The sequence below is a fragment of the Bufo bufo genome, chromosome 1 (genome assembly GCF_905171765.1).
Source record: "Bufo bufo chromosome 1, aBufBuf1.1, whole genome shotgun sequence".
Classification (NCBI taxonomy): Eukaryota; Metazoa; Chordata; class Amphibia; order Anura; family Bufonidae; genus Bufo; species Bufo bufo.
This window is the reverse complement of record NC_053389.1, coordinates 771,312,517-771,337,800: the sequence shown is the minus strand read 5'-3', so window position 1 is coordinate 771,337,800 and position 25,284 is coordinate 771,312,517. Positions and strand designations below refer to the sequence as shown.

The window sequence follows — 25,284 nt, the reverse complement described above, 5'->3', positions numbered from 1 at the left end:
AGATTTTTACCATACAGGTAATGGTTTAACCAGCAGAATCAACCCGACTAAGCAATATAACTAGTTTAATAAATTTGATCCTGCTGACAGATCCTCCAGAAAGACTTTTACTGGGATGACTATGGTGCTTCACAGACATGCTTATGTAGTTGCTTACCTCATGTACATCTTCCCTATTTTTTTTTAATTCAGTTTGTACCCAAATTCACCATGTAAATCAATCACTCTGGTTTCCATCACTTCCTGTTGCTGTATCCAACCAAACCCATGATGCACTTCTCCTTCCTTTGCCACACCTCCAGTACCGCCCCAACAACACCCAGCTAGTTTATAGCTCCTCCCACCCAGCTAGTTACGTAGACACTCCCCTATCACTGCCCCGCCCATGGACATAACATCACAGGAAATATAAGCAAGCTGCATGGACATGGTCATGTGACCACAGCCCAGAAAGGGAGATATGAGCAATAAGTGAGGGGGGGAAAAAACAACACATTCATAAATGATTATTTCACAGGATATTAATACAATCTGGAAATTTAAGATTACACTCACCGGTAATCACTTTTCCATGAGCCCATGACAGCACCCTTGAAAGAGACTCCATCCAGGACAGGAACATTCGTGGAGAGCTCTTAAGGAGGGGCTCTGCCCCTATACCACCAGTTAATTGCTAGAACTTGTCCTAAAACACATCTTAGGCTACTTTCACACTGCCATTTCTGGGTCCGCCTGTGAGATCCGTTTCAAGGCTCTCACAAACGGCTCAAAACGGATCAGTCCAGGCCCAAAGCATTCTGAATGGATAAGGATCCGTTCAGAATGCATCAGTTTGGCTCCGTTCAGCCTCCATTCCGCTCTGGAGGCGGACACCAAAACGCTGCTTGCAGTGTTTTGGTGTCCGCCTGGCGATGCAGAGCCAAATGGATCCGTCCTGACTTACAATGGAAGTCAATGGGGACGGATCCGTTTTTACTGACACAATCTGGTGCAATTGAAAACGGATCCGCCTCCCATTGACTTTCAATGTAAGTCAAAGCGTTTGCATTATCATGAACAAAACAAAACAAAAAAATATATATATATATTTTTTTTTTACATTTTTTTCATGGTAATGCAAACGGATCCGTTCTGAACGGATACAAGCGTTTGCATTATAGGTGCGGATCCGTCTGTGCAGATACCAGGTGTGAAAGTAGCCTAACACAAACTTTAAAAAAAATATATTATATGAATTTATTAATTTTTTATATATATATATATATATATATATATATATATATACAGGCTGAAAATCCCAGGTGCTATCATGGGCTGATGGAAAAGTGATTACCGGTGAGTGTAATCTTAAATTTCCCTTACGCCCATGACAGCACCCTTGAGAGACGACTGGAATAGTAACTAGCTTGGGGGGGGGGGCTACTTTTCTGCCGAAAGATAGCCAGTTCTTAGAGTCTAAATCTAATCTATAGTGACGAAATAAAGTACATGGAGACTTCCAAGTAGCAGCCCCCACTATCCATCTAGATAGTGTTCTAGAAGAAACTTTATAACCTCTGTTTCTTCCTCCAAATTGTACAAAAAGTCTAGAGGATTTTCTCCATTGACCAGTAACTTTCAAGTGATCAGACAGGCATCTTTTAACGTCTAGACAATGGAGCCTCCTCTCTTCCTCGTTCTTTGGGGACTGACACAAGAATGGAAGAACAATGTCTTGGGTCTTATGAAACAGGGAGACCACTTTAGGTAGAAAAGAAGGATCTGGTTTAATGAGCACTCTGTCCTCCAGGATGTTAGTATAAGGAGGAGAGGCTGAAAAGGCAGAGATCTCACCCACGCGCCTGGCAGAGGTAATCACTACCAGAAACGCGGTTTTAAAAGACAAAGTAGTAATAGATAAATCCTGCAGTAGTTCGAAAGCAGGCTCCATCTTTCTAGACAAAACTAGATTAAGTTCCCACGGGGGAACTGAGGATCTGATCACAGGTTTATTCCTACTAATTGCTTTAAAGAATCTCCTAATCCATGGATGATTGGCAATAGGGAAATAAAAAAAGCACTAAGGTCAGAAACTTGCACCTTAAGAGTCTTAGGTTCTTATCGAGACCTTTTTTTTTAAAAATCTAAAATTTCAGACATAGGAGGAGAACTCAAACGAGCTACCAGGTTTTTAGAGAAGTTTAAGAATGTCTTCCATAATCTGAGGTAAATGGTAGAGGTTACTTTTTTCTACATGATAATAGAGTAGATACAACTTCCTTAGATAGACCTCTGCGTTCTAGGATTTCCCCTTCAAATACCAGGCTATTAGAGAAAGGTTTCTTACTTCCGGATGGAAGACAGGACCCTGAAACAACAGATCCTGCCTGTCCGGAAGAATCCAGGGATCTGTTAGAGAAAGCTTTCTCAACTAGTGAACCATGTTCTCCTTGGCCAGAAGGAGACGATCAAAATGAGCCTAGTCTGTTCCTGCCTCAGCTTCTGTAATACTCTCGGAAGAAGTCTTAGAGGAGAAAAGGCATACAGAAGTTTATTCGGCCACAGAAGGGAGAAGGCGTCTATCCCTGCCGGAGAATCTTCCGGATTTAGGGAAAAGAATAGGTTGCATTTTTTGTTCTGCCTGGTTGCAAAGAGGTCTGTTTGAGGATGGCCCCAGAGCTGAATTATCTGGCTGAAGACTTCTTGGTTTAAACCCCATTCTCCTTGATCTAGAAGGTTTCTCCTTAGTCTGCCACCTTGTTTTCTGTTCCCTTTAAGTGTACTGCTTTGATGAAAGGAACATAAGGAATAATCAGGGAACAAATGTCTGCGGCTAAGGATATAAGATTTTTTGATTTGCTCCCTCCTTGCCTGTTTAGGTAGGATACTACCGTGGCGCTGTCTGAGAAGATCTTTATTCCCTTTCCTTGTATTATGGGTAGGAATTCTCTTAAGGGCTTGTTCACACAACCGTATGTCTTTTTTCAGTGTTTTGCGGGCCGTTTTTCCCGGATCCGTTTTCCCGTTTTTTTTTTCCAGTGTTTCCGGTTCCATTCCGTTTTTCCGTTCGGCATATACAGTAATTACATATAAAAAATTGGGCTGGGCATAACATTTTCAATGTATGGTTCCGCAAAAACGGAACGGATACGAAAGACATACGGAGCACATTCCGTATGTTTTCTTTTTTTTTTGCGGACTCATTGACTTGAATGGAGCCACGGAACGTGATTTGCGGGCAATAATAGGACATGTTCTATCTTTGAACGGAACAGAAAAACAGAAATAGAATGCATACGGAGTACATTCCGTTTTTTTTTTTTTGCGGAACCATTGAAATGAATGGTTCCGTATACGGAACACAAAAAACGTTTGTGTGGACGAGCCCTAAGGCAAATAGAACCGCTCTAAGCTCTCTCATATTCTGGGAGTCCTGACTCTCCATTGAGCTCCATACCCCCTGTCGAACCCCCCACTGACAATAGGCCCCCCACCCGGTCGGACTGGCATCTGTGTTGATGATTTTCTGTTCCTGTAGATCCCAAGAGAGGCCCTGAGACAGATTTGAAGGTTCCAGACACCAGGTTAAGGATTGTATCACCTGAGGGGTGAGAGGAAGCGGGGCATCCAATGGGGATAGTGATCCCTGCCACTTTTTTAGAATCTGCCACAGATGTGTTCTGGAGTGAAACAGGGCCCAATTGACCGCGGGTAACGTGGAGGTCATTCTGCCCAATACTGCCCTTCCCTGTCTGATGGTTCGATCTTTTGAGGCTACCAGGGACCGCACATCTTCTCTTAATCGGAATATCTTGTGCTGAGGAAGGATACAACATAGGTTCACTGAATCCAGAATCAGTCCTAGAAATACACAACTTTGGGAAGGGGTCAGTTTTGACTTTCCCCAGTTTACCTGCCATCCTAGTTTTGTCTAAATTTCTAATATTTCTAGAAGATGAGAGGTTAAAAGAATTTTGGATTCTGCCACCACTAAAAGTTGCCCCTTATGTGGGCCATAACCTCTGCCATCAACTTTCTAAAGAGTCTGGGGGCTTGAGATATTCCAAACAGAAGTGCTCTGTATTGCAAATGATGAACTTGGCCTTCCATGAAAACTTCCACTCTGAGATATTTTTGGAAATCTGCATGAATTGGGATGTGATAAAAGGCATATTTTATGTCTATGTTGGCCATGACACTGTCTTTGAATAGATGTTTTATTGCAGACTGTACAGATTCCATTCTGAATTTTTTGAATTTTAGGAATTGTTTTAAGTCTATCAGGTTTATAATCATTCTGAATGATCCGTCTGGCTTGGGTACAAGGAAAAGGTACAAATAAAACCCCCTCCCCTTCTCAGAGTCCGGAACAGGTACCGGAAACTATTTCTTTAGAAGGGGAAAAAAAAATCTTGTTTTAGTGCTAGGTTTCTTGTAGAATTTTGAATACAATTTGTAATTTTTAATCTTTACGGTGGGGGAGAGACAAACTCTAGATGGAACCAGTCTTTTATAATACCAATAATCCATGGGCTTGACGAGATTTTTCCCAAGCCCAAGAAAAGAGAGAACGTCTTCCCCCCACAGGACAGAAACCGTCATGGTTAACCAGCCTTGGGCCCTGAAGTGCACTGAGAATTATAGAGGAATTACTACTTCTGTTTTCTTGTAGAAAATTCTGTCTTTTGTCTCTACTGAAATTTTTTTTGTTTCTGCGAAAAAACTGTTTTTTGGGAGGTCTGGAGACAGGAAACCACTTTTTGTTATCAAAGTCCTTCTCTAAAAGGTCATCCAAAACCGGTCCAAAGAGGTCATCTCCTTGGCACAGAACAGAGCGAAGTTTATTCTTTGAACCCGTGTCACCAGACCAACCCTTATAAGCCAAATAGCTCTTCTTGCAGAATTAGAAAGAGCTGCTGACCTCACATTTAATTTTAATGCATCTGCAGAAGCATCGGAGATGAAGTCCACTGCTTTAAGGATGGTAGGAAACACTCCTAGTAATTGGTCTCTGGAGATTTTATTCTGGATATGGGACTCCAGTTCTTGTAGCCATAACTTTAACTGACAGTAGAGGTAGTGGCAATATTCGGTTTAAATGCCTGGGTAGAGGCTTCCCATGCTTTTTTTAGGGTAAACTTCTGCTCATCTATCCATAGGATCCTTTAAAGTACCGAGATCCTCAAATGGCAAAGCAGATTTTTTTTAGACATCTTGGCGATTGTGGCGTCCAATTTTGGAGGCCTATCCCAGCAGGACGACTCAGCCTCATCCAAAGGGTATTTTCTTTTTACATTTTTGGGAATAAAAAAAATGTCAGGTTTTTTCCATTCTTTTTTAATTAAAAATGTTATGGAAAAACTCTTGATCTTTTGTGCCCCAGATCACCAAACATTATATCTTGGACTGACTTCTGTTCTTTAGATTTATCCACTTTCATAGTGGCTCTAATAGCCTTCAGCAGAGATTCCGTATCCTCAGGGGAAAATAAAGGTCTACCCGTGGTTTCTTCATCCGAAGAAGAGTTTGAAACTTCTAGGATTTCTCTTTGCTCATTCTCATCTGAAGAATCCGAATCAGATACCATGCTAGAGTAACTCTGTTTGCCCGAGGCTGAGGAAGGGAGGCACTTCAACATTTTCATTGAATCAGAAACTTAAGATTTGACAATATCCTTAAAGGGACACCGACAGGCCCTATAAACATATTTAGTTATTCCTATGCAGTCATAGATCTATTAGTGTATTCCAATGATATAAGAGTACCCCCTGTCCGCATTGTAAACCATGTAAAAACAACTTTATATTGATCTGTCAATCACATTTCTTTATGCCCAAGGGGCGTTTTTTCTCCTACCTTCGTGCCCAGCCGCGCCTCAACTGTCGATTCCTAGCGCCGCCCAGCTCATTATTATTCACTGCGCTGGGCGGCTCTTACATTCCCCGATCCTGTCAGTTGCCGCGCATGCCCGATAGATACTTATGGGCATCGGCCTCAATCGGACTATCTGCGCATGCACCTTCCCAAGCCTGTAATTGAATCCAGCGCCCGAGAAAAGAGCGCTGGATTCAATTACAGGCTTGGGAGGGTGCCGGCGCATGCGCAGATGGTCCGATTGAGGCCGATGCCCATAAGTATCTATCGGGCATGCGCGGCAACTGACAGGATCGGGGAATGTAAGAGCCGCCCAGCGCAGTGAATAATAATGAGCTGGGCGGCGCTAGGAATCGACAGTTGAGGCGCGGCTGGGCACGAAAGTAGGAGAAAAAACACCCCTTGGGCATAAAGAAATGTGATTGACAGATCAATATAAAGTTGTTTTTACATGGTTTACAATGCGGACAGGGGGTACTCTTATCATTGGAATACACTTATAGATCTATGACTGCATAGGAATAACTAAATATGTTTATAGGGCCTGTCAGTGTCCCTTTAATGCTCTGAAGCAGAGATGTGGATTCATCTTCTACCCCACCTTATCCACACAATGCTGACATAATAACTTTAAATAAGTTTTTTCTTGCATACAGCACACTTTCCCTCTGGTCTTTGTGGTAGCTTTCCTAGGGCCCTCTGATATTCTAAAAATAAAATAAGAGAACAAGCCCCTATTAGAACCTGACAGAGGAAAATAAAAGTTGGGGATTGACCCCCTTACCCCACCAGGAGTACCGGTCTGGCGTCATGACCCTCCTGGACATCAACAGCAGAAAAAAGTTCCAGCACTATTGAAGATTCTGTTGCTTTGTCTGTTGCTTTTTGGTAACAAATTACATCATGTGGACACCATCTCACACCCCCGCACATTGACGCGTTTCGAACTATACCATTCTTAGCCGTAACTGTGTGCACTGCCTGACCCTCGGGTTTAAATAGATCTATTATCTGAGGGTCAGGTAGTGCATACAGTTAAAACTAGGAACGGAATAGTTCGAAACGTGTCAATGTGCAGGGATGTGAGATGGTGTCCACATGATGTAATTTGTTACCGAAAATAAAGGCAAAGCAACAGAATCTTCAATAGTGCTGGAACTTTTTTCTGCTGTTTATATCTTGAGAACTTATCTTGTTCATTCCATGCACGGAGGATAAAGGATACATAGTGAGCTGGACATTTTGTTTATTAACCTCCTGGACATCAGCATGCTGACTACTCTCATCCTCCATGATAGTAAACAGGGATAGAGCGTCTTCCATAAGGGATCCACCGATGCTTGTAGGGTGGCTGGGCATCTTCTGACCGCGTGCTGAAGGGTTTTAAATACCCTAAGTCGGGTCCCTGCCGGTGCTCCCATGTGGCTCAGTAGATGTCCCTCCCCTTCTTCCGGAATGCTCTTTCCACGTGCGTTCCAAATACAGGATGTTGCGCCGTGCAACTTCCGGTTCGCACGCAGGACAAACTCTAACCCTGCCCCCCCCACCCACCTCTGTAAGCTACCCAGGCAGGGGGGCAGGCAGAGAAAGGCCCCAGACCTCCTGAACACCGCCAGGAGGATCCGGCGTGGTAATGCTGGGACTGCCCAAGAACACCGGCCCGATAAAGCATCCAGGACCCAGAAGGAAAGGCCTCAAATTTTGCAGGCGGCTCCTAGTGTAGACTTACGCCGCACCCTATCAAGATGTGTCTCAGGGGCTCCTGCAGCCTAAATCTAGCTCTCCACAAAAAAACGTCCTATCCATAGGACAGGAAACAGGAACTGGTGGTATAGGGGCAGAGGCCCTCCTTAAGAGCTCTCCACGAAAGTTCCAGTTTCCTGTCCTGGATGGAGACTGTCTCTCCAGACTGAACTTAGGGTATTTTTTGCATGCTCTGGGCAAGATATATTCTGCATTATTTGATTATATTATAGTATGAGCAATATGGGGTTGTCCAATACAGGTACGTATAGGTTAGGAGAGAAGCATTTTTTTTTGTCTTTTCCACTCAATACTGCATTATCTGGAGTAGTTCGAATATCACTGGGGAAACATTTTATGAAGATTTTTGAGTAAGACAGTTTCCTCCCTCAAGGTAGATCATCAAAGTATGTATGGCCCACCGATTAATTAGTCAGGTGGTGATCACATACAGTTTTTAGAATATATTTCCCTTAGATTTTGTTCCTGGACACTATAATGAGTACAGAAGGATTATAAAAAGGTGTCCAAGGTGTTCAGAAACGCATGGAAACCGCATGGTGTCAGATGCGTTTTTTGTTCCATTGGAACCACCAGACTTATATCCATATGGGGATGAAAGGGTTTTTACATACTCAGCTGCAAAGCCAAATTAGAGCAGGCTTCTGTTTTATTGTGATTTTAAATTTTGAATGTCATTATTATAATATATCTTAAGATTAATTTAGCATATGTGTATATTTATATAGTAAAGTGATATTAGTAATTGAATATTGTGAGGATTTTGATAAATGGAAATAGATGCAAAGAGATAGAGTGGACCAAACAGTTGATCCACTCCAGGTTTTTGGAATACTTGATCCAGGTTTTGGGAATAGTTCATCCACTATATAAGAAAGGATTGTTTGGGGGACTGATAGCTACTGAGGAAGGGGTAATGCGATACCCCGAAACAAGTCTAGCCTAGACAGGACCCCAAATTTTGAACTACTTGGGAAGCTGGAGAATTGACTGGATTGTCACAAAGAAGGAATCGTCTGTCACACGAATGGTTTATTCGGAATAGAACTTGTAAGGCCCGATTCCATGGAGAAGGCCTGAATACACGTGCCAAACAATTGCCAGTGTGCGAATGTATGACGAACTATCGGTCTACATACTCAGAGGACCATAATATCATCTTTGTCGACTTATCAAGGGAGACGGTAAGACCGTTCGATTTTATCCAGCTATTTAAAACTCTTGTGACTGCTAGTCCAAGAGACTGTGCATTGATTGCGTATTGGGATTGTAGAATCTTTGGATACCCCTGTTATTATATCGAATGGGACAACATCAGAGGACACTGTTTTATCGCTACGTGACTTTCCCATACGAATATTCATACGATTATTTCATTATCGATTATTCCATTTTATTCCTCGAATTTTACCACATTTTAGATATCTATTTTCCATGTGTTTATAATGTTATACTGCATGTTGTGTATTATGGTATAGTTATAGATAGATGGTCCTCTATTATCACCGCCGGTATATACTGTTATTTATTAATATTTTATGATATTATATGCTAATAAATTTCAAATGGTCCAGATATCCTGAGAGTGCCCAGTTAATCTTATTCTTTTTAGATATTTGTTCACTTTTTCCTTTTCACTACATTTATTCAGTTAATACGTCTGATGCTCATGTTGGCAGGGGAGACGTGTTCCTCTCATGTAACCCATTTACAGACCACTGACATGATGCATCTCCAGGGCATACAATCCAAATGCAGAAGCAAAGACTTGTGCACTGGGGATTGGAGCAGCCAAGGGTTTTTTCTGGGAGGGAACACCCTTACATTCATATCTGGCATATACACTGCAGTCACTCCGTCATTTCCAGAGATCTCCTAAGGCTACTTTCACACTAGCATTTTTGCCTGATCCGGCAGGGCTTAACAAAAACGGTTCCGTTACTGATAATGCAACCGTCTGCATCCGTTACAACCGGATCCGTTTATATACTGCTCAAAAATATAAAGGGAACACTTAAACAACACCATGTAACTCCAAGTCAATCACACTTCTGTGAAATCAAACTGTCCACTTAGGAAGCAACACGGAGTGACAATCAATTCCACATGCTGTTGTGCAAATGGGATAGACAACAGGTGGAAATTATAGGCAATTGGCAAGACACCCCCAATAAAGGAGTGGTTCTGCAGGTGGTGACCTGACAACTTATCAGTTCCTATGCTTCCTGGCTGTTTTGGTCACTTTTGAATGCTGGCGGTGCTTTCACTCTAGGGGTAGCATGAGACGGAGTCTACAACCCACACAAGTGGCTCAGGTAGTGCAGCTTATCCAGGATGGCACATCAATGCGAGCTGTGGCAAGAAGTTTGCTGTGTCTGTCAGCGTAGTGTCCAGAGCTTGGAGACGCTACCAGGAGACAGGCCAGTACATCAGGAGATGTGGAGGAGGCCATAGGAGGGCAACAACCCAGCAGCAGGACCGCTACCTCCGCCTTTGTGCAAGGAGGAACAGGAGGAGCACTGCCAGAGCCCTGCAAAATGACCCCCAGCAGGCCACAAATGTGCATGTGTCTGCTGAAACGGTCATAAACAGACTCCATGAGGGTGATATGAGGGCCCGACGTCCACAGGTGGGGGTTGTGCTTACAGCCCAACGCCGTGCAGGACGTTTGGCATTTGCCAGAGAACACCAAGATTGGCAAATTCGCCACTGGCGCCATGTGCTCTTCACAGATGAAAGCAGGTTCACACTGAGCACATGTGACAGAGTCTGGAGACGCCGTGGAGAACGTTCTGCTGCCTGCAACATGACCGGTTTGGCATTGGATCAGTAATGGTGTGGGGTGGCATTTCTTTGGAGGGCCGCACAGCCCTCCGTGTGCTCGCCAGAGGTAGCATGACTGCCATTAGGTACCGAGATGAGATCCTCAGACCCCTTGTGAGACCATATGCTGGTGCGGTTGGCCCTGGGTTCCTCCTAATGCAAGACAATGCTAGACCTCATGTGGCTGGAGTGTGTCAGCAGTTCCTGCAAGACGAAGGCATTGATGCTATGGACTGGCCCGCCCGTTCCCCAGACCTGAATCCAATTGAGCACATCTGGGACATCATGTCTTGCTCTATCCACCAACGTCACGTTGCACCACAAACTGTCCAGGAGTTGGCAGATGCTTTAGTCCAGGTCTGGGAGGAGATCCCTCAGGAGACCGTCCGCCACCTCATCAGGAGCATGCACAGGCGTTGTAGGGAGGTCATACAGGCACGTGGAGGCCTCATTTTGACTTGTTTTAAGGACATTACATCAAAGTTGGATCTGCCTGTAGTGTGTTTTTTCACTTAAATTTTGAGTGTGACTCCAAATCCAGACCTCCATGGGTTGAAAAATTTGATTTCCATTTTTTTATTTTTGTGTGATTTTGTTGTCAGCACATTGAACTATGTAAAGAACAAAGTATTTCTGAAGAATATTTAATTAATTCTTATCTAGGATGTGTTATTTTTGTGTTCTTTATTTTTTTGAGCAGTGTATTATCTTTAACATAGCAATGACTGATCAGTCATGAGCACCATTGAAAGTCAATGGGGAACAGATCAGTTTTCTATTGTGTCTGAGAAAAACGGATCCGTCCCCATTGACTTGCATTGTGGGGTGGAACGGAACAGAATGGAGTGCACCAGAATGCATTCCGTTCTATTTTGCTCCGCATCCCATGACGGAAAGAAGACCACAGCATGCTGCGGTTTGCTCTCTGGTATGGGAATGCAACCAAACGGAATGCATTCTGGTGCACTCTGTTCTGTTCCATTTTGTCCCCATTGACAATGAATGGGGACAAAACAGAAGAGTTTTTCTCTGGTACTGAGATCCTATGTTGGAACTCAATACCGCAAGTGTGAAAATAGCCTTACATATCACTCTCCGATTGGACGACCCAGCACGTTGTCACAGACGAGGGGAATGACAGTAAATCAATCTTTGGCTTCAAGGGGAAACAAACCACGTGACCAACACATGCACAAAATGTAAAAATATATTTTATTTCTTCACCTTTTATACAAATTCAGTCATCCAGACTAGACTTCATCCAACCTTTAGCACAGTTTCATTTCACAAGCCATGGCCCAGCACACTGGGATTACAGCTGTACTAGGACTATTTCATTCAGTCTGTAAAGTCGCCATTAAATCGATGCAATGCCCCCCATATTCCAGCTTTAAGTAGAACGGTAGTGGTGCCATGTACATTGAAAAAGACTGTCTCAGGTGTAACAAATGCAAATAGTAGAAATATAGCACACGGGGTAAGCTGTATCTGCAGAACGCAGCACATGGAAAGCTCTGCATTCCACTGATGGTAGCACCATTCAGTATACCACACCTGCCCACTACTGGTCACACTTAGTATTGCACTATGCAATGTTTGTTCTTATTGATGCTTGATTGAGAACTGGTCAGATGAGATTCACAGCGCCTGAGGCCACGAGGGGGGATATTGTGCGATATCGGATAAGGTGCTGAGAGCCGACCTCCATGTCTATGGTGTATTCACTGTTGAAACATAAAAAGGTTTTAGAGGCATTATTGTAGATCAGGCATGCTCAACCTCCGGTCCGCCAGCTGTTGTAAAACTACAACTCCCACCATGCCCGGCTGATAGCTGTAGACTGCCCGGGAATGCTGGGAGTTGTCGTTTTGCTACAGCTGGAGGGCCGCAGGTTGAGCATGCCTGTTGTACATAATTTTTCCCATTGACATGATGGCTTTTTTAACTCCGCTATTGGTAGTGTTAATGATATTATACAGCAACATGGTGGAGAGAAAAATTATATCAACGGAGGAAAGCTGTGATGTAGTAAACACTAGGAATGAGGGTAATCACTGCAGTATACAGTGGTATTTTTTACATAATTTAAGGGCTCATGCACATGAAATGAACGTATTTTATAAAAAAGGAAGTTACTCCGTGTGTATTCAGGTTCCGTATTTCTGTTCCGAAAAAAATAAAATAAATACAGATAGAACATGTCCTATTAGGGGCCAGCAAAACATTGAATACACACGGATGTCATCCGTATTTTTTGCGGATCCGTTTTTTGCAGACCATAAAGTACATATGTTCGTGTGCATGAGCCCTAAGATGCATTATGGGCTTAAAAAAACATTTTTATGTCATAGCGGCACAATGGTTCAGATCAGTGGGGGGGTTCTAACTGCTGTGATGCCCACCATCTCTAGAACAAGCGAAGAGTCGCATGGCGCATAGAGCAGGGCAGCGAGGAGAGAGAACACTATGCAAGTGCTTCTTTCTCCTCGCTCTAGTGATCGGTAGGAGTGTCATCACTCAGATCCCCTGTCGCTATGACATATCAAAAATGTTTTGAAAGTTTAGTCACCCTTTAAAATGGCGTCCCTTGCATTTTGTTCGTTTGATAAAACTCAATAAAAAGATATCAGATTTAAAAAATAAAATGGCGTCCCTTGAAATCCCATCACCATTGGCTAAAGAATTAGACAATTTAAAATCAGACAGACATGTCAATGTCAGATTGGTCTAGTGTTGGATCTAAAGAAATGATCAAGTACATGTATATAAATTCACGGCCATTTTTTCCACTGAAAATTTAAACTGAGGATTAAAGGTTGAGGCTTGGTGGGCTATACAGCTGTCGTGCCACCACAAATCACGTGTTAGTGGTAAATTACAGAAAAACCATCAAAGCCTAGTTACAGGGCTCATCCAGTAATTACTATTATTGACCTATCCTTTGGTCAGGTCATCAATATCAGATTGATGGGGACCCGACTCTCAGGACCCCTGCCAATCAGCTCTTAAAAAGGCCAGGTGGTCCGTGAGCGCTGCAGCCTTTTCCTAGGCCATGTGTCGTCACCGTACATCAGTCACATGGCCTAGTTGCCGCTCACCCCAGGACTCAGACCCTTGCTGATATGATAATGATTACCTATCCTTAGGGTAGGTCATCATTATCTTTACCCAGATAACCCCTTGAACAATCAATTCAGCTTATCCTTACAAAGCAGCCTGCCAAGCATCCCACAGAGGACAAAACCACATCATGGCCACCTTTCAAGTGAATGGGACCATCTGCAGTTCGCAGTAAATCCAAGTGATCAGAAGCACCACCGTAGGGAGAGAAAACTGTGGCCCTTTAATTCATTGGATCAGTGCGGGTTCCAGAGGCTAGACCCCCACAATGATAAAGTGACAGCATGGTATGCCACTACTTGATAAGTTATGAAGACACCTTTAAATTCTTAAAGAGGTTGTCCAAGGTTTTGATGGCCTATCCTTAAGATAGGCCATCAAAATCAGATCGGCAGGGGTTTGACGCCCCACACCCCTGCTGATCAGCGGTTACTGGAAGTCGGTACTAGAACTACACAACTCTGTCCATTGTGTAATGGACCAAGCTAGTAACTTCAGAGGTAAAAGAAAACAACTGACTAGCGGAGGTGCTGAACCCCCACTGATCCGATACCGATGGCCTATTCTGAGGAGAAGCCATCAATGTCAACATCCTGGACAACCCCTTCAAAGATGTAGGTTTTTGGATCAAATTTCTGCAGACACAAATTTCACATTCAATTAAAAACGTCCTACTTCTTCCTCACCTCTGCTCATCGGTCTCTGGTTCCACTAGGATGCTCTCCTGGGCCTGTTTCACCTTCAGGAACACAAACGAGTCCAGGTTTGGTTTGGGGACTACAAGAAGAAGTTCATGTTACCCAGTGTATAGAAGTCATCTCATGTCTCTATAAATACTGATGACACTACCTACCACATTTCAGCAGGTCCACTGTCTGCAGATTTGGGGGCATGTGACGGAGGGCCACACTCTTAAGTAAAGTCTCTGTGCTTGTCATATACCTGCAACGAGAAGAAAGCGTTTTCTTGTTTGTTCATAGCAATGTCTGACATATTTCTCCAAAAGCCCATGCTGATCGATTTCAAAAAGGTCCAGTTCCAATCTCATTGTTTTTGGCACTGAATGTTGAATTGCATGAAATCTTCTAGGTTACTGTAAAGTGGTAATGCATCACTGTAAGAACATGAGGAATCGGCAACACTCACTCCTTGGCAAAGGCAAACTCCTCTGGAGACAGGTGTGGTGGCTCACCTTCCTCTCTAGACTTCTCCTTCTCCAGGACATGTGGAAAAAACTTCTCAATCTAACAAGACAGGGGGGGAGGGGGGAAGACAACCATAAATAGGAAAAATACAAGGGGCATGAAATAAATACTTAGAATACTGCTAATTCCCTACACTGTTGGGACAAAAAAAATCCATAATGTCCTTCTCAGCTGCTGGAGTCTGTATCTCAGTCAGAATGGTTTCTAAATTGTTTACGACTACAAACAGTATAAGTGTGTTCACACTGGACATTCTTGTGATGGTTAGTCAGAAGTGGCCTTTCATCCAAACACATTGGATAGCTGGTTTAGAGGACTTTGACACTGTTGATCACGCTCTCCCGTTGCAAATCCTCTCATTCCTCGGCATCAGAGACCTGGCCCTCTCCTGGATCTCCTCGTACCTCACCAACAGAACCTTTAGCGTTTCCCATCCATACACCACCTCCTTATCACACCCTCTCTCTGTTGGTGTCCCTCAAGGCTCTCTTATGGGTCTCCTACTTTTCTCCATTAATACATTTGGCCTCGGACAGCTCAGAGTCCTATGGTTTCCAATACCACCTTTATGCTGACGGCACTCACATCTACCTCTCTGGCCCTGATGTGACGTCCCTGCTATCGAGAAGCCCAGCTCGTCTGTCGGCAATATCTTCATTTTCCTCCTTCCACTTAAAACTTAGCAGGGAGAAAACTGAATTCATCATCTTTCCCCCATGTCACTGAGCCCCCCCTACCTGACCTGTGCGTTACAGTTATTAGCACAACGTTTTCTCCAGTCTCACAGGTCCGCTGCCTGGAGGTAACATGGGATTCTACCCTGTCCTTCAAGACAACACATAAACCCTCACCTCCACCTGCTGCTTTCAACTCAAGAACATCTCATATTCTCTCCTTTACCCGATTCAACTAAAATGCTAGTGCATGCCCTCGTCATCTCCCACCTGGACTACTGTAACATTCTCCTCTGTAGTCTCACTCCCCTACAATCTATTCTGAGCTCTACTGCCTGGTTAATCCCCTCGTTTCTCCTCTGCCTCTCCCTTCACTGCCTCCCCATTATCCAGCAAAACTCGCTTTAAAAATAGAAAAAAAAACTACATATAAGGCCGTCCACAACTAGTCTCCTCCATATAGTTCTGCCAGCTTTCTCAAAACATCCCCACATGTAATTTCAGATCCTTACAGGACCTCCTCCGCTGTTCTCCTCATCTCTTCTTCTCACAATAGACTACAAGATTTCTCACGTGCCTCTCCCATACTCTGGAACTCGCTGCCCCAGCACATCCCCCAACATCCAAACCTTCAAAAGAAACCTGAAAACCCATCTTTTCAGGAACGCCTACCACCTAGAATAAGCATGCTGCCACCAAACAGCCACAAGACCCGCCTATACCCTTCACCTACTGTGTTCTTCCCCTCTCCATGTAGATTGTAAGCTCTCATGGGGCAGGGTCATCTCCCCCTCTGAATGAGTCTGTTAAGGGTCCATTCACACGTCCGCAACTGTTTTGCGGATCCGAAAAACACGGACACTGGCCATGTGCATTCAACATTTTGCGGACCGCACATGGCCGGCACTATAATACAAATGCCGTTTCTTGTCCATGTCTGCGGACAAGAATAGGACGTGTACAATGTGTAAAATGCTGGATGGAACCTTTTTTTTTTTCCGGCCAACAGCCAGCATTTGCAGCAGAACAAGCAGCCAGATCTCCTTAACGGAGACGTGAATGAAGCCTTATGGAACCCCACCCCCTAACCCGAACCGGTCAGGCCATGAGCGCACAGGCAGGCTGTAAGACATTTGTGGATCTCCCCATCAACGGGAACCACATAGGTGAGACACTGGTGAGCTGGCGCCTCTACTTAGCTTTTGCCTGGAGTGTCATTTCTCTGTCTATACCAAACCGCTTACCTTGTGCAAGCGACTGCGCAAGTAGCTGCTGAGCATGAACCTGATCCTCTCTATCTCCATGTGATGGAAACTTATCTTCAGGTCACCCTGTCGAGCCCGCTGCAAATTTTGTTCCTGGGAAGATAAACAGGTACTGTAAGTACGATGACAAAGCAGTAATGTGGGTAAGCGGTAGTAACAAGGGTCCAGCCAGCTTACCATGTGATTCAGCTGCTCCATCACACACTCCACAATCTCAGATTTACTCTCAAGGAGCTCGGGAGCAAACTTCTCATTGAGCCAGGCCTGCGGTGGGAGGAAAAGGACAGTGCTTAGACTTGCTAAAATGAATACTACCACGGGACCAGTAAGTTGCAGAAATTGTATCTGACTAGAGCTTCCAGAAACAATCATATTGAGACATAAGGGATGGGACAGGGAATGGAGCAGCCGGATATGTGTTTGACCGCCATTTCAGTCAAGCCACAGTGAGGAGGAAACCCCTGCTCAGGACTCCTGGTCTAGTGAATAAGAGGTTACCAGCATTCAGATACTACTACTCCCCCCCCCCCCCCCCCACCCCCACCCCCTTTCCGTTCTCTTACTCTGTTATAGGGGCAGGAAAAACGGAAAGGACGGATTCGGCACATAACTGAGCTGAACGGAGCCTATGGACCCCATAGACTGCAATGGAGTCCGTTAGGTTTCCACCTAGAGGAAGATTTTTGAAGCGGAGATAAAAGTAGTGCATGCACTACTTTTGTCTTCGCTCCAAAATCATGTTCTGAGTGTAAACCTAACGGACCCCATTATAGTCTATGGGGTCCGTAGGCTCCATTCAGCTCAGTTATGTGCCGAATCCGTCCTTTCCGTTTTTGGAGTAGGAGAACAGAAAGGCTGAACGCTGATGTAAACAAAGTCAAAACAGAATTGGACCGATGCACAATACTCTCCGGGCATGCTTTGAATGCCGCAGAAACTACACCACCCAGCGTGCAAGAGCAGAACCCCATGCCGGAGGTGTAGGGACACTTTAAAGCTCAGTGCTACCCACCAAACACGTCCGCAATTTCCTTCCACATTTTGCGGGGCGGGGGGGCAGAATACATGGTTCGTTTTTCGAGCCTCTAGGTGCTGAATCTACGCCCACATAGCACCTAGAGACTCATTCGCATATTGTGAAAGTGTGTATTGTAGCGTAACGGCTGCAGGGACAAATGTAAAGAACACACTGTTATGTAGTGCTGACATTAGCACATCGCTATTATCAGTCAGCTACATAACACAAATTCTGATGGTAAAAAACCCTTTAAACAATATGGGTCCCAGAACAGATCCCTGAGGTACCCCACTGGTAACAAGACCTTGGTCTGAATATACTCCATTGACTACAACCCTCTGTTGTCTGTCCCTCAGCCACTGCCTAACCCATTCAACAATATGGGAGTCCAAGCCCAAAGACTGCAATTTATTGATAAGCCTTCTATGTGGAACAGTATCAAAAGCCTTACTAAGGTCCAGATAAGCGATGTCTACTGCACCTCCTCCACTTATTATTTTAGTCACCCAATCAAAAAAAAATAATCAATAAGATTAGTTTGACATGATCTCCCTGAAGTAAACCCATGCTGTTTTTCATCTTTCAATCCATGGGATTTTAGATGGTCCACAATCCTCTCCTTAAGTATGGTTTCCATTAATTTCCCCACTATTGATGTCAGGCTTACTGGCCTATAGTTGCCCGATTCCTCCCTACAACTTTTCTTGTGAATGGGCACAACATTTGCTAATTTCCAATCTTCTGGGACGACTCCTGTTGCCAGTGATTGGTTAAATAAATCTGTTAATGGTTTTTCTAGTTCACCGCTGAGCTTTTTTTAATAGCTTTGGGTGTATCCCATCAGGCCCCTGTGACTTATTTGTATTAATTTTAGACAGCTGACTTAGAACCTCTTCCTCTGTAAAGACACATGCATCAAAAGATTCATTAGTCTTCCTTCCTAACTGAGGTCATTTTCCTTCATAAAAACTGGACAGAAGTATTCATTGAGGCAGTCAGCTAGTTCTTTATCTTCTTCCATATACCTTCCTTCTTTAGTTTTTAATTTGGTAATTCCTTGTTTTAGTTTCCTTTTTTCATTTATGTATCTGAAGAATGTCTTATCACCTTTTTTACCTGTCTGAGCTAATTTCTCTTCTGCCTGTGCTTTAGAAGCTCTTATAACTTGTTTGGCCTCTCTCTGCCTAATCTTATAAATTTGCCTGTCATCCTCGTTTTTTTTTATAGTTACTGAATGCTATCTTTTTGTTTTTAATGATTTTGGCCACTTCTGCTGAGTACCACAGTGGTCTCTTCCTTTTTTTATGCTTTTACTGACAAGCCTAATGCAATTTTCTGTTGCCTTCAATAGTGCCACTTTTAAGTAGTCCCATTTCTCATGGACTCCATTGAAACCGTTCCAATCCGATAGGGACTCGTATACCACTAATCTAAATTTTAGAAAAGTCAGTTTTTCTAAAATCTAAAACTTTTGTTTTTGTGTGGTGTGACTCAGTCACTGTACTTATAGTAAACCACACTGACTGGTGATCACTAGATCCCAAGCTTTCCCCTACAGTAATATCAGATACCAAATTCCCATTTGTGAATACTAAATCTAAAATGGCCTCCTTCCGGGTTGGCTCCTCCACTACCTGCTGTAGAGATAATCCCAGTAGGGAATTTAGAATATCTGTACTCCTGGCAGTACTCGCTATCTTGGTTTTCCAGTTTACATCAGGAAGATGACATGGCAAAAACGTTTTTTTGTTTTTGTTTGTTTTTTATGGTGAAGCAACATGTGTATAACACATGGTGCCAGGATCGTAGATGACAACTGGAATGAATAGATAATATACATTTGGAGAAAAGATGGCAAACGGGCAACCTCACTACTGTATGGGTGTATCACAAACCAGTGCAAGGAATTGGTCTAATGATCTATATATTTATAACAAGAGGGGACCAGGTACATTTGGGAGAGATTTGTTCTTCATTCTTTACTGTAAGACAGCGAGTCGCCCATGTATTTGTCAGCAATGAAAGGGACTGAACAAAATGTTATACGTCTATACTTCCCATGTACATGTATACAGACAGTAGTTCGCAAGAAATGACTTCGCAGACTACACATCCGTCTGTAACCATGGAAACACATACACTAGATGAAGAGTATTGGGACACGCCTTGTAATCACCAATTCAGATATTTCATGTAGTGCGCCATTACCACAGGTGTATAAAATCCAGCACGCCATTACCACAGGTGTATAAAATCCAGCACCTTGTCATGCAGTCTCCTTTGCAGACATTTATTGGTCATAGTAAACAACTCCAGCCTGGTCCTGTAATAGGATGTCACCGCTGCCACAAGTCACTTCAGGAAATGTCTCCCACCATAAGGCCCCATTCACACGTCCGTAACGTGTTTTGCGGATCTGCAAAACACGGACACCGGCAATGCGCGTTCCACATTTTGCGGACCGCACATTGCCGGCACTAATAGAATATGCCTATTCTTATCCGCAATTGCAGACAAGAATAGGACATATTCTATTTTTTTTTTTCGGGAACGGAAATGTGGACCCGGAAGTGCGGGCCCGCATTTTTTAGAGCCGGGCCGCACATCGTGTGACCCCATAGAAATGAAAATGCGGAACTAAATTGCGGACGTGGGAATGTGGCCCTAAGCTGTGAGTGGAGACCACGTAAAGCTACAGAGCGGGGTCACCGAGTGCTGAGGAGCATAAAAGTCACCCTCGCTCTGCTGACTCCATAACTGCAGAGTCCAAACCTCCTCCGATATTAACATCAGCAGAAAACCTGTGCTGTGCCGGCAGCTTCATGACATGGGTTTCCAAGGCTGATCAGCCGCATACAAGCGTCAGATGGAGGGTTGTAAAGCCCGTTACCATGTCTTCTGTGGAGTAATGGATCACAGTTCTCTATCTGCTGGTCTGATGGACAAGTCTGGGTGGAGAACGTTACCTGCCTGACTGCATTGTGCCCGCTGTAAGGTTTGGTTAAAGAGGGATAATGATACGGGGATGTTTTCAGGGGGTCGGCCGCGGCCCCTCAGTTCCAGTGAAGGGAAATCTTAATGCTTCAGCATAACAAGACATTTTGGAGAATTGTTGCTTCCATCTTTGTGGGAACAGTTTGGGGAAGGCCCTTTTCTGTTCCAGCATGACTGCGCCCCTGTGCACACAGCAAGGTCTATAAAGGCACGGTTAGGGGAGCCTGGGGTGGAAGAATCCCACATACTGGCACTGCCACCTATGTTTAACTAATGTTGTGCGGCTGCTATGTAGATGTACGTCTCTTCTAGGTACCGATGGTCAATGTAAATGTGTAATGAAGAAAACACAAGCGCTTGCACTAAAAAAGAAACTGCAAACTGCAGGAAAACTGACCCCATCTATAGGAGAGAACAGCCTCAAAGATGAGTATACAACGCCCGCAGTCCTTTCTGTAGCACTGCCGCTCCCAGCCTTGCAATTGTCCGAGCTGCAATGCTATGGTGTCCAAAATAACGTAAAGTATTTGTATCAGGGAAAGTTAGGTAGGTGGACAACAGTTAGTTATATGAGAACAGACGCTGATGGAACTTTTCTGCTACGAGCTTCCAGTGTGGCTTGGGAACAGTATTGGTCCCAGGAAAGTGCTCTTTTAAATCAAAGTGGAGGGCAGGCTACCCATTCCTGATGAAAGAGGACACTTTGCCTCCAGTTTTTTTTCTGCACCACTACTTGTAGCTGCAGTGACGTCACTCAAAGCAGCCAAGACTTCAATCTGGGAGATGCCAGCAGGGCCTCCATACAATTAAAGGGACCTGTTGTTTAAAGCACCATCTGGAATACAGAAAGCAGCAGGAGACACGTGCCAGCCTTGTATCCAGATCTTGGACACCACATCATTGCAATCAGGAACATCAAGATAAAGCTCTCCAGGTAGGACTGCGAGGATTGTACACCTAGTCTTGGACCTTAGTGGAGTCATCTCTGAGGTGTCCTCTACTGTAGGTAGGCCCAGTTATCCTGGAGTTAGTAAATTCATTTTCAGTGCAAGCTCTTGTATTTTCTTCAGTATACATTTACATTGGTGAAGAAGAACTTGACCGGCCGCACATAGCCCAGACTTCAAAACTTTAGGATGAACTAGGCCTTCTCCTCCAACATCACTGTCTGACCTCACTAATTTTCTTCTGGATGAATGGGCAAAAACTCCCACAGACACCCTCCAAAATCTTGTAGAAAGTCTTCCCAGAAGAGCAAAGGGAGAAGAATAGTGTTGAGCGAACTTCTGTTTTAAGTTCGGCGTCTAAAGTTCGGCTTCCGGTTAGCGGAGAATCCCGATATGGATTCCGAATTCCGTTGTGGTCCGTGGTAGCGGAATCAATAATGGCCGATTATTGATTCCGCTACCACGGACCACAACAAAATTCGGAATCCATATCGGGATTCTCCGCTAACCGGAAGCCGAACTTTAGACGCCGAACTTAAAACAGAAGTTCGCTCAACACTAGAGAAGAACCAACTCCATATGAATGCCTATGGATTTATAAAAGGAGGTCATAAAAGCTCCTGTAGGTGTAATGTGTTGGTGTCCTAACACGCGGTCCACGTCATGTATGTTTACACAGGGGCTGAATTCCTTCATGCACACAGATGCATTAGGGCTGCAGCTATCGATTATTTTTGTAATCAAGTATTCTACCGATTTATCCAACTATTAATCTAGTACTCTAATAAGAAAAAATTGAGAGAACGTTTTCCTTTATAAAAACTCACCAGTCACCCCAATGCCATCATCAGGCTCTCCACCCCCAGTGCCATCGGCTTTCCCCCCCCACCACCAGTGCCACGGCTTACACCCCACCACCACGGCTTACACCCCCCCCCCAATGCCACGGCTAACACCCCCCCCCCCCAATGCCACGGCTTACACCCCCCCCCCCAATGCCACCGCTTACACCCCCCCCCCAATGCCACCGCTTACCCCCCCCCCCCAATGCCACCGCTTACACCCCCCCCCCCAATGCCACCGCTTACACCCCCCCCCCAATGCCACCGCTTACACCCCCCCCCAATGCCACCGCTTACACCCCCCCCCCAATGCCACCGGCTTACACCCCCCCCCCAAATGCCACCGGCTTACACCCCCCCCCCAAATGCCACCGGCTTACACCCCCCCCCCCAATGCCACCGGCTTACACCCCCCCCCCCAAATGCCACGGCTTACACCCCCCCCCCCCAAATGCCACGGCTTACACCCCCCCCCCCAATGCCACCGGCTTACACCCCCCCGCCCCAATGCCACCGGCTTACACCCCCCCGCCCCAATGCCACCGGCTTACACCCCCCCCGCCCCAATGCCACGGCTTACAGCCCCCCCCCCAATGCCACGGCTTACAGCCCCCCCCCAATGCCACGGCTTACACCCGCCCCCCCCCCCAATGCCACCGGCTTACACCCCGCCCCCCCCCCCCCCCCAATGCCACCGGCTTACACCCCCCCCCCCCCCCCCCCAATGCAACCGGCCTACACCGCCCCAGTGCCACAAGTCCCCAGCGCCAGTGAAATAAAATACTTAACTTTCAAGAGATCATCTTCATCACGCGCCACACTGGGACCTGTCGTCACACTGTATCTCAGGTCATAGTGTGCACTACATCCTGAAGATGTGTGTACGTCAGGAGGACAGTGCAGCGTGGTGCAGGCCGGCAGGTGATCATGGAGCGCGTTTAATAGCAAGCGCGAAACTCACGCTCTGTGGTCACATGGCACAAACGAATCCTCAATGCAAAAAATTTGCATCGAGGATTTTTTTTGTATCGAGTAATCGTTGCAGCCCTAAGATGCATGGAAATACTAAAAAAAAAACAACCCACAAGATAGGTTGGCGAGCATCTGTCTGGCTTCCTAACCCTCATCTTCAGGAGTCTCCCTGCACGCTCACCTCCTCCAGCTTGCTGATGAGCTCCGCAGGCGTCAGGACCTCTTCACTCCCAGCATCCGAGCCCTGGTCTGACAGTCCCAGCTCGTCTTCCATGATGTGCAGCACCGCCTGTCACCTGAGGACATGAAAAATAATGTAGTCAGACACGAGGAGCCTGCTGGAGCATAGTCCACCATTCTAGTAGTGTGGGCTACTAAGACATTGGCTTAAAGTGGTTCTCCGTGAATACAGATTTCTCAGCAAGTACCTGCAGCCTACCCCTGTGGACAGAAGAGGCTCCCCGCCACTCCGGCCCTCCATGTTTCAGTCCCAGGCTTGTTTTCTTGCACCGCTACATGGCCAAGGTCTTATGCTCCTCTGCATGCTGTATCTGGCCATAACAGACGAGCAAGTGACCAGGTCCATGGATTGCTGGATGTGCACAGTGCTGGGACCGGGATATGGCAGGCTGCAGGAACTTGCGGAAAAATCTGTATTCCTGGTGAACCCTTTAAAGGGGTATTCCAACCTGCATCAATCAGCAGCAATCCACTAGACAGGAGATAAAAGGTTAGATCAATGGCGGTCCGACCGATCACAACAGCAAAACCCCGATTCCCACAGCTAGGAAAAGTCTTAAAGGGGTTGTCTAACCACCAAATACAATTTTAGGGATGGCCAGGAAATAAATGAGACCGCTCCAGCGCCTAGGTTCAGAACATGACATCCCATCTGTGGTCATGTGCACTGCTGCAGCCATTCACTGGCCGAAGTCTTAGTGGCAACACGTCCCCAAGCAGGACAGCCCGGGTTATACCAGGATAAAGCACTCACCCCTGTTGGCCGGCGTGGAGGAGGGGAGGGGAACCGCAGGGAGGACACAGACTCCTCTATAACTGTACATGACCCGCTGCTGTGCATGTTATCAATCCCTCCCCATCGATCAGAGCATACTTGGGCTCTGACATATTTTTTCCGGAAAAGAGGCGAGAGGATGATCACTAATCCCCCCGCCATCACTAGAGAGGAAGATCTGATAGATTTCTGACAGGTGGAGAAAGTTTCCGTTATCAGGAACCATCACCCTCTATTAGTACAGTACAAACCAGTATGACAAACTGGGCAATGGCATAGGGCCGCACAGCTCAGGGGCCACAGTAAAACAGGTGGAAGGGAGGGATCTTCTGGGCTTCCTGGTTGTTTGCTCCTCCATAAGAGCTCAGTCATGACACCTGTTCACACATCATGCTACATTTTAAAAATTAGAGGAGAGCAGTTTATAAATAACGCGGCCAAACTCAAACCAATGGTGTCAAATCATATCACCATCGTGTCAAGCCACGCCCCCTTCTACTCCTGTAAACCAAGCCAGTAATTATTTTGCTTGGAGGGGGGAAGCAACACCAGTCCCGGCCTGCTTATATATGGCCCTCTGCATACTGTACACCTACCTGCTAGACATTACACACCAGGACCAAGCACTTACCGGCACTGTCACACAGCTCCGCAGGCTGCAGCTCATTAACTCCGCTTGTTCCCGCCAACCTGCCGCATGACGTCGCTAAGGGGGCGGAGGCTCCTGCGCAGGAACAGCTCTACATTGGTAGAAATCCCGGCGCTTCGTAGGATTAGTTAAGATGCAATACC

At 45.3% G+C, this 25,284-nt stretch overlaps 1 protein-coding gene across 1 annotated transcript in view; it reads right to left on the bottom strand.

Annotated features, from left to right (window-relative positions):
* GINS4 (GINS complex subunit 4) overlaps positions 1-25,268 on the bottom strand; it is a 32,295-nt gene extending 7,027 nt beyond the window's left edge. The window contains exons 1-9 of the mRNA XM_040414807.1: positions 25,124-25,268; positions 23,659-23,773; positions 16,882-16,968; positions 16,684-16,797; positions 14,707-14,804; positions 14,414-14,502; positions 14,247-14,337; positions 11,692-12,164; positions 8,232-8,235 (exon numbers count right to left, since the gene is read on the bottom strand). Coding sequence (XP_040270741.1) covers positions 12,068-12,164; positions 14,247-14,337; positions 14,414-14,502; positions 14,707-14,804; positions 16,684-16,797; positions 16,882-16,968; positions 23,659-23,751 — 669 coding nt within the window. The 5' untranslated portion in view covers positions 23,752-23,773; positions 25,124-25,268 and the 3' untranslated portion in view covers positions 8,232-8,235; positions 11,692-12,067. The remainder of the gene's footprint in view (positions 1-8,231; positions 8,236-11,691; positions 12,165-14,246; positions 14,338-14,413; positions 14,503-14,706; positions 14,805-16,683; positions 16,798-16,881; positions 16,969-23,658; positions 23,774-25,123) is intronic.
* Between the last annotated feature and the right edge of the window lie 16 nt (positions 25,269-25,284).